This window comes from Gymnodraco acuticeps, unplaced genomic scaffold (genome assembly GCF_902827175.1).
Source record: "Gymnodraco acuticeps unplaced genomic scaffold, fGymAcu1.1, whole genome shotgun sequence".
Taxonomy (NCBI): Eukaryota; Metazoa; Chordata; class Actinopteri; order Perciformes; family Bathydraconidae; genus Gymnodraco; species Gymnodraco acuticeps.
In genome coordinates this window covers 552,055-562,226 of record NW_022990699.1, presented here as the reverse complement: position 1 = coordinate 562,226, position 10,172 = coordinate 552,055, and the positions used below count along the sequence as shown (strand labels likewise).

Genomic DNA, 10,172 nt, shown 5'->3' with positions numbered 1-10,172 from the left:
CCTCTACCCCCTGTCACGGGTGAATCTAAAGACATATAGTATACCGGTTAATTCTAGAATATGCAACCAAGAAAATCTCTTTTTGGGTAATATGCCCAAGTACCTAGTATTGGGTATGGTACATCACGAAGCCTTCACCGGCAGGAGAGAGCTTTCACCGTTTAATTTCATTCATAACGACATAGAGTACCTGGCTTTATGTCAGGACGGGAGACAAGTACCAGCCAAAGCATTTCAACCCCAATTTAACCGGGGGTCGTCAGTCAGAGAGTTTTACAACATGTTAACTGCTACAGGGAGACACATGAAAGACTTGCCTCTAAGTATAGACAGAGATGATTTCGAACAAGGATACTCTTTATTTGTGTTTAATTTAACTGCTGCTGAAGATGCCGATGCCTTATCCCCCATCACCAGCGGTAGTTTAAGATTGGAAATGAGGTTCAGAGTACCGCTGCCACAGACTACCACTTTAATCGTATATTCTTGTTTTGATTCGATTCTGGAGATTAATTCAAAACGACAAGTGCTGGTAGATTATTACTAAGAAGAAGACTACAACATGAATAATCACCAACTGGATAGTCTCATGCAGAATATGTTAGGTGGTTCTTTTGGGGGGGTATGGGCCTCAGACCAGCTACCCCGAGTAAAACAATTATTTAGATGCCCTGTATACATGATTGTCAACACCCACCCCTCCCACATGCCCGGAGAACACTGGCTAGCAGTGACTTTAGAGGCTGGGGAAGGAACTTTTTTTGATTCTTTCGGATTTCCCCCCGATTTTAGTCATTATCCTAAAAGCATCCTGCAATTTCTAGAAACACAATGTGCAACTATTTTATACCATAACCGGCAACTTCAGAATGTCATGTCTACAGCCTGTGGTCAACACTGTGTTTTTTATCTATGCAAAAGAGCGTCCGGGTTGTCTTACGAAAATGTGTTATCTTTATACCAAGATGATGTGATAAAAAATGATGCTGCTGTAACGAATTTTGTGAAAAAATACCAGAGGTGTGAGAGACGTCATAAAGACACTCATTTTAATCACAGTGTCTGTTCGCTACAAATGTTTAAAGATTGTTATAAAATGTAGAAATAAAAAAGGTCTGAAGACAAAATTAATTCAGGTGACTCTGTCTTTATTAGGAAATCATGAAATATAATACAACTTAAGGGGTTAAATGTAACCATCTGGGGCTTAATACTCTGTCTTGCCTTATCCTCTTCTTCTTCTTCTTAAGCAGGGCATTCTGAGGTTCTACAGCTGTTCCTAAAGTGTCCCACCCAGTAGTAACGGGAGATGTTTTTCTTCTTCTTTTTCGGGGGATATTTTCTCGATTTAGTTTACCCTCTTTGATTATGCGATATTGTTCACGAGCGTGAAGGTTTTGAAAAGCTGTTAAGGGAATGTTGATCTCACTCAGACTATTTAAAAAACCCCGCCAGCCCTTAGGCTCCTGGACATTTGTTTTATACGCGCAGGATAAATGTTTAAATAAATCTAAAACGTGGGAGCCTTTAACGGCAACCCCCTTGTCTATAAATTCCCCCTCTGGTGTCCATCCAGCTGTACTCGTGGTTAATTTCCTCATAATGTACTCGGCATTCTTGTGGTAACGCTTAGGGAGGTGCAGTAGAACATCGTTTTTTATTTTATCATCGGACGTGCCATCATTTTCTGCTCCTTTTACCACCCCCGTGTCTTCAGGTAGAGTCAGAGTAATATGTCTCTCCTCAAGCCCGTCTTGTTTGAGTAGGGTGAGATATCTTTGTAACAAGGTGTTGTATTTTATGATTTTTTCATAAGGGGGTAATCCTGGTTCGTTTAAGGTGGCTCTCATTTTTTCATCCAGAACATCTTCTGCAGTGCGTCTAATTGTTTCCTTACTGTGAGGGTTAGTTACACCATTCTGATTGAGCTGATTAAACTGGTGAGGTGTTAGCAGAAACATCTTTTGACTCATGGTCGAGCTAGCCCTCCTAAAAGTTGGCCTAAAATGGGGATCAACGCGCCGAGTAGCGGCAGTAGGAAACCTCCAGATTGCTTTCTTAAGGCCTTGAATTTAGTTTTTAAGTTGGTCTTTTTATTGGCCAAGAGTTTGAAAAATTTCTTTTGCTTCTTAAGCTTCTTATACTGAATGCCTGACAGGGGGATGTTACCTTTTAAAAGATTTAGAGACAGTTCACAGAGTGATTGAAGAAAATCCGTGGAGCAGTTCTCGAGAATATCCTTGCGCTTTGAAGGCGGGGCTTGACATAAGGCCCTCAACAGAGGCATGTTTCTTTTTAAACGGGCCGACATACTGTTTTTTCTCAAGTCTTCGTTTTTGGTACATAAACAACTAGCCATTGATTAGGTAGTGCTCCCGATCTAAGCCTGTAGATGTCTGGACAGGTGGGGGTCATGTCTACGATTAAGTAACCGTGAGGTTCCGTGGTGGCGTCTTCAAAACTTTGTAGGAAAAATGATTTATTACCAGGGTGTATTTGTTGAGCAAGTATGTTCATTTGTAGTCTGTCTCTGGGGTTTTTAAACAAGACCATGTAATTAGTATTCAAACTAATTGTGCGACTGTTTTTTCCTTGGTGAAAAACATTTTGGGTAAGCATGATAACACTCATATTTCTATGATGACGGTATTGGGTGAACAGTCTGACTACTTCCGGATGTTCAGAGGCCTGAAATATAACATCGTCTAATATAATCAGATGACTTTGGTCAGGAGGAAATAGCGATTCATCTTCAAATGATTCAGGCAGACCCTTGACGAATTTTATATTTTTATTCTTTTCCTGCAGTTCAGCATACATGGGCTGGAAAGAAGTATAAATCCACACAATATTTTGAGGCTGTACATCCATTACGTGAATACAATTTTGCAATACATTCTTGACAAAAAAAGTTTTTCCACAACCACTAGGGCCCACTACTAGACAGGAAAAAGGAACACGCAGTCGGGGGTCAAAATCAATTTGACTTGGTGAAAACATGTCGTCAATTATTTTCTCAATACCCAAAAGGCAAAGTATTTCCCCCGGCTAACAAACGTCTCTTGTCAAACACAACTCGGAACTTTTTGGTGAATGACACATTTCTCAAAGCGAAAACCTCTTTATTCCTTACAATGCTGTGCTGAGGGACCTCAATTACCCTTCCCCTCTCAGAGTTTTGAACGTAGCCCTCCACCAGGTCGGCCAGACTGTCAAAGTTCACTCGTTTGCAACATTCATGCGTTTGTGTGATGCCTTTCACGCGCATCACAACTTTTTTTTTGATTTTTGGTCTGATAAGCATAACTTTTAGGGCCTGCTGAAACAAACTCTTTAATCGTATCGCCCCCCAGCTCGTCTGTCAGGTCCCCCAGATAGACCCCCATCGGTAGAGGGCTCTCTCCTTGTCTTGTCACATAGATTATGCTATCTGTGTCGTAGTAGAATACTCTGCGCTGTAATTTCTCCAATTCACTGTACAGTTTCAGCCTGGCATACGCTGTGGTAAAGGCGGCGATGAATATGTTATCCACCTTGTTGGGAGTAGAGTAACAATTTTCCCCGTAGCACCACTGAACTAGAGCCGTTCGGGGGTTGAGGAATGAGAAATACGTAACCTTATGTTTAGCTGAAAACAAGAGGTTAAGAAATTCTTCGGCTTTGGTCACAATCTTAGTCTGAGTCAGATTGCTTCTCTGGGCAAATTTACCCCAGAAACTGTTGAGACATAGTTTTGCCACTTGTCTTTTGGCAGGGTTTGATTTGATTTTATCTGCATCCAGCAAGATGCCCTGCTTAGCATGATAGTCTGCCACATACTTTTGTCTGCTCTCATCATCTGAGGCCTCTGAAGGGTAACCTGATGCTTCTTGTTTACCCTTCAAAAAGGTGTGTATATAGTCTACAAAAATGCTGTCACTTTTCTTCTCAAAATGCCACACCTCTGTGATCTGAGTCATCTTGTAACCCATATCCAGAGCTTTGGTGAATTCCGGGGTCACCCAAACCCCTGTTAATGCTCTTTCCTCTTTGCTATGCAAGCAGGCCCCCTGTTGGTTGTTAAGCTCTGCGCATGTGCGGCATAGAGTGAACACCAGTTTACCAGCTGCAGTTCGGTAGGGCAGGACAGGAAAGTACAGACCTCTAGGAGGTTCTACTGTGGCTTTGATTAACCCGAAATAACTGCGAGGGTCTTTGAAATCTCGGAATATGATCTGAGGGTGTCCAAGTGGATATAGGCCTGTGCAGTTTACAAAAGGATAGAGTGAGGTGAAATCGCAGTAATGAACCGATTCATCCACCGCTGCTGTGTGCCTCAACTTTACTGCACATGTCCTTCCCCCGTATAAAGCATCGCGGGGGGTCAGCGGTTCTGGTGCATTGTATACCTTGAGGAAAGCCTTCAAATCTTGATTGGATTTTTTCATCTCAACCCATGTATGCTCACGCATAACGTTCACTTTGGCCCCATGGACAGCCTCTAGCTCATGCAGTTTTGCCTCGCTAACAGCATGGAGATGCTCAAATGTGTGACCTATCAAGGGGTTTTTCTCATGCCCCTTATAGCAAGAGGGGCAGCCGTGATAGAAACAACCTAGAAATTCCCAGACAATCTTTTCCCCGGTAACTTCGGCAAACCCGTCTACGACGAAACGTCCCACTCGTTTCTCTCCTTCATTCAACGCATGTTGAATAAAAACACCTGCAGTCTGAGCTACCCACTCCAGCCACTGAATACCTGCGTCTGAGTACGTCTTGTTTTCACGGCGGTAGTCGTCGGGTGGGGGGATTGCCAATGTTTTGGGCGTTAGAAAGTTTGTGGTAAAAACTTTCATACAGGCAGAAGCTATAGTCGCACGACTAAAAGGATCAACTCCTGTCTCCCCGAGAAAACCTTTCCGAAATAATGCGGCCCCCTGGGCAAGAATGGCCACATCATTTTTGCAGTAAAGCAATGCCTGCTCTCTAAAGTCAAAAATGCCCCGGCGTACCGTCTCATACCACGTGAGAAAGTCACTCTTTTCACCAGTTGTCATGCGTTCAACCCCATAACAGCGTGCGGGTGGATAAGGGCCTATATAACTCAGGTTAGCCTCGGAGCTGAAACCGTGAGGGAAGTACCCCTTGATTTTATCTCCAAACCCCAAAGCTTTTGGCATGTCTGCTAAACGCATAGACAGATAAGACAGTGAGTCTATGTACCTGTGGCCGAAATCCTCGTCAGTAAAAGAGATCACTTTACTTCCCTGCATTGTTAACGGGGGCTTTAGCCCCTGTGCAACCATTGCGTTGATAATGAAATAGCTGTCAAAACCCTTAGCATTGTGCGCGATGAATGTTGCATTCTTGAACTTTGGGCTCCTAAAGTGTGCCAGAAACTGCCGTGCACAGTCGATTCCTTCGCCGACCCAAATTTCACCCCCCAAGGTTTTTGTACAAACCAAGAAAGGTATATGTACCCCATCTGCCCCCGCCATTGTTTCAAAATCATAAAACACAATGTTGTCATTGTGTTCTGTCTCTTTAGGCTGCACTCCTATGTAACACAAATGTTTTTCACACCCGAGCGTAGAAGTAGATGGTAATTTTTCCTTGCATGTCCTACATTTTTTCGTCACACACTTGTGTGTTTTATCTGCTTTACTCTTGGGGGTGTAGTAAGAAAGTTGGCAATCTGCACACTTTTTGTGTAAATCACAGTTACTGGCAATGTCTGTTGATCTCTGTTTCTGCTCTTTATGTCGAGAATGACAGCCGACTGTACGGCATGTTTTGTTGCAGTCTTTACAAAAGATGGGTTTAAACTCTGCCAGGGTGCATGCAGGGTCAAGGCAGACATAGCAATGCCCAGTACAGGAGTGACTCCATTGAGAACTGTACCCTGTATAGCAATGCTCACAGACATACGGAGAGCCTAAAAACCCCTGCAAGTTCTTCACACCATAGTAATGGTTGTGTAGGAGGAACAGAAACACAGTTTTGTCTCGTTTGGGGGCGTCTGTCTGAAATTTACAAAGGGTTCGGTCGTCACCGTTTCGGTAAAAAACCACTATCTTACAGTTTAAGCTGTCTTCGAATTTATCAATGTCGCTGAATGTCACAGCTGTATGAGCTGTCAAACCCGCCATATTCTGGATCTCTTTACCGCGCTTGACCCCCTCATTATCAGTGAGGTTATCGTGTAACAACAGTGCTAAATTAATAGCAAAACACAGCTGGTTGGAGGAGTTCTGAACAACGTAAAGAAAACGCGCCTTCTTTTTAACAATCTCACTGTCTAACATTTTACTAATCATCCGTTTACCCTGAACCCCCCCCACGGGGGGCCTGAACAATTTGAACCACGAGCTCCATGTTGCCTTCTGCCATTACCATGATATTCGATTGCATGGCTTTGAACAGCCCCTCCTCAAAATCATCCAGATTATCATCGGGACCATTTAAAATGGCTGATACATTAAACCTTAGTTCTTCACCACGTAACTCAATTTGTATGATATCTTCTCTTTCTGCCCGTGCAAAAGCATGTGCACGCATGTTATGCACATTGTTCATCAGACCCTGAAAATAGACTCCAAAGTCTGCTTCACCCCCAATAGGCGGTAGGACTAGAGACTGTCTCATTTCTATGTTACCGAATACAGGTCGAGAGATAACACTTGGCTCGGCATCTCTGCTAGTGCCTCCTCCTCCATACTGTGACAGGGGGCCCGGTGATTCCGAAGCATTCGGGGTGTCATTCTGATCAACATGTCTGTTACTTTGCATGGAGCAAGCGGGTGATTCTGAGTCATTCGAGCTGTCATTAACACACCCGTCATCTTGCATGCTGGAAACGGGGAGGCAGGCGTGGGGCGAAGCTTCGCTATTTTGTCCATCCAGACGGCGGGCATTGTCTAGAGGCTGCTCTAAAAGCCCTCGGTCTGCATAGCAGTCTATCACCCAATCCAAGGCACCGCCTAATGTTTTTGTTGGACTGCTTGAATTTGTTTCTGACAAGGCCGCGGGCTCGTTTACAGCTGACCCCTCGTCATTTAACTCACTGTTGCTGCCTGAACACTGCGGAAATGACAGGTCCCTATATCTGAATTCATCATCATCATCACTGCACAATTCGTTTACATCCGGTAATACATGCAGAAAGGACCTTTCTCCATCTGTATAGGGGCTTGTTTCTGTCAAGGGCGTAGGCTCGCGTACATCTGTTATTGTGTCATTTAGCTCACTGTTACTGTCTGACCACTGTGGAAATGACATGTCTTCGTACACAAAGCCCTCACCACTGCATAGTTCATTTACATCAGGTAAACCCTCGATGAAGGACTTTTCGTCGTCTTTTAAATCATCCATGCTTGACCGTTTTTAAGAAATCACCCCCGCAAAAAAAACAAAACATAAAAACAAAAAAAATCAGTGGCACCGCTGAAGAAACATTTCACTTTGCTTCTACATTCATGGACGTAAAGTCAACATACCTGGCGGATACATCAATAACAGTTTTACATGTGATCTACGTGTAGCTTATTCAGATGGTGTGGCCTTAAAGCAGACCTTAACAAACAGCGTTTGTCCTTTTGATAACGGGGTCCTCCCCTTCAATTGCTCTATAAAAGAAAAGAAAAGAAGAGGGTATAAGCATGTTTTTTAAAATACTCCAAAACAAAATCATTTAGCTATCATCTTTTGTATAAGCACACCTAAAAAAGCATTTTTTACCTGGTAGGTTTGAATTGTCAAAAACACCGTCTGTGTTGAGATGACTTGTTGAACAGATCTGCGCTGAGCTGAGACCATGCAGGCCGCCGGAGGGGGTTCACCACCTTTTTAGAACAAGTGAGTACGTTATTCTGGATACTTACACCTGAAAGAACATATTTAATTTTTAAGAAATATAGCTAAATACACTTATAGTAAAAAAATGTACACCACATTATTTGTACTTAGAACGATACTTCATTAAAGCTTCTAAATAATTACATAATAGAAAAACACAGATGCATAGAGGTTATTTAACACGCACACACACACACACACACACACACACACACACACACACACACACACACACACACACACACACACACACACACACACACACACACACACACATCAAGCAGCATTAACTAACTATATGCTATTATAACATAACAAATAAAAGTACTTACCATATATTTTCAAAATATCTGGGCCTTGACGGGGAAAAGCGAAGAGAGGCTGCCTAGATGTTTTCGGGATTACTTATAGACCGCTATATGTAAATGATTCTAAAAACAACCAATGGGGTTATTCCTGATTGTTTAACAAATTAGCATTATATTGTATTTGGTTTTTTATGGTAGAGCAAATACTTTTTTATTTTAGGCTATTCTCCTGTATATATGTATGCGTGTATATATATATATATATATATATATATATATATATATTTATATATATACATATATACGCATACACATTACAAAAAAACATGTAGATAGTTACATGAGAAAATAATGTAACTGCTTTCTCTGTTTTGCTCTGACCATCTGTCCTGAATTCGGAGACTTTTGTAATTAGCAGTCTCAGACCGTCTCCTCTCACACACACACACACACACACACACACACACACACACACACACACACACACACACACACACACACACACACACACACACACACACACACACACACACACACACACACACACACACACACACACACACACACACACACACACACACACACACACACACACACACACACCATTTGCCCCGCAGAGGATGTCTGGGGGTTTTATGGTCCCCACACCTGTCTTGACTGTTCATCAAACTTTTCACGGCAGAGAATAGCAGAGAGAGAGAGAGAGAGAGAGTTAGTGAGATTGACAGTACTTTTACAAATATATGGTTGTATATTTCATGTTATTTGCAAGTATTTGTAAGTTACAGTCAATACTGCTGTATACAGGGGCACAGGAAGTGGTTAGGTGGCGGGGCCTTGCTCTTTAGAGTTGAGACATTACTTTTAAAATATATGGTTGTATATTTCATGTTATTTGCAAGTATTTGTAAGTTACAGTCAATACTGCTGTATACAGGGGCACAGGAAGTGGTTAGGTGGCGGGGCCTTGCTCTTTAGAGTTGAGACATTACTTTTAAAATATATGGTTGTTACATTTCATGTTATTTTATTTTGAAAACCGGAAGCGGGGGCGACCGGTAGGGGCAGCATTTTTATTTTTATCATTTTTAAAATATTTTTTAATTTTATTTTGAAAAACCGGAAGTGGGGGTGACCGGTAGGGGCAGCATTTTTATTTTTATCATTTTAAAATATTTTTTAATTTTATTTTGAAAAACCGGAAGTGGGGGTGACCGGTAGGGGCAGCATTTTTATTTTTATCATTTTTAAAATATTTTTAATTTTATTTTGAAAAACCGGAAGTGGGGGCGGGACTTCCGGCGGAAGGGGCGGGGCTTATGGAGGGGCGGGACTTCCGGTGGAAGTGGGCGGGACTTCCGGTGGAAGTGGGCGGGGCTTAGCCGGAAGTGGGCGGGGTTTAGCCGGAAGTGGGCGGGGCTTAATAAGTAGGGAGAGGTGTGACCTGTCACTTTCTATGCATACTAATGAGACGAAAGTGGTATGTGTATAACTACTTGTGTGTGTGTGTGTGTGTGTGTGTGTGTGTGTGTGTGTGTGTGTGTGTGTGTGTGTGTGTGTGTGAGTGTGTGTGTGTGTGTGTGTGTGTGTGTGTGTGTGTGTGTGTGTGTGTGTGTCTTCTCTATCTTGCATGCACCTATGTTGCCCTGGGAGCAGTAGTCATGGAGCTTTGAGTTGCAAGTTAGACTGTTTTTGGAGATTTCGAATAAACATTTGGATGTTTCCCCTCTGCCCCAATATGTTCATACTTCAATGATCAAGTGACTTTGTACTCTAGGCTTGTTTTATTTAGTTCTAGTTGTTTTAGCATGTATTGCGATGACTCATTCCGCCTTGAGACTCTTCAAAACAGAATAACATTTGAATTGTATATGATTTTCAGGGTAGAGTAGACATTCATCAAAAAAGACAGACTGAGCACCATTCTACTTTCTGTTTCAGCTTAAGGACAGAGGTGCAAACACGTTTATTCTGACCATAAACAGAGAGCAAAATGAAATGTTCAGTACTGAAAGTAACATTTGTATGCCC

At 42.4% G+C, this 10,172-nt stretch overlaps 1 protein-coding gene across 1 annotated transcript; it reads right to left on the bottom strand.

The window, feature by feature from the left end:
* Positions 1-6,300: 6,300 nt before the first annotated feature.
* On the bottom strand, positions 6,301-8,068 carry LOC117555742. Its single transcript, XM_034230705.1, has 2 exons — positions 7,717-8,068; positions 6,301-7,604 (listed from the first exon to the last, which is right to left on the bottom strand). The coding sequence occupies exon 2, from the start codon at positions 7,348-7,350 to the stop codon at positions 6,301-6,303; it is 1,050 nt and encodes a 349-aa protein (XP_034086596.1). The 5' UTR covers positions 7,351-7,604; positions 7,717-8,068.
* Between the last annotated feature and the right edge of the window lie 2,104 nt (positions 8,069-10,172).

Coding starts and splice junctions, on each gene's coding strand:
- LOC117555742 (XM_034230705.1), bottom strand. CDS start 7,350: ATGGATGATTTAAAAGACGACGAAAAGTCCTTCATCGAGGGTTTACCT.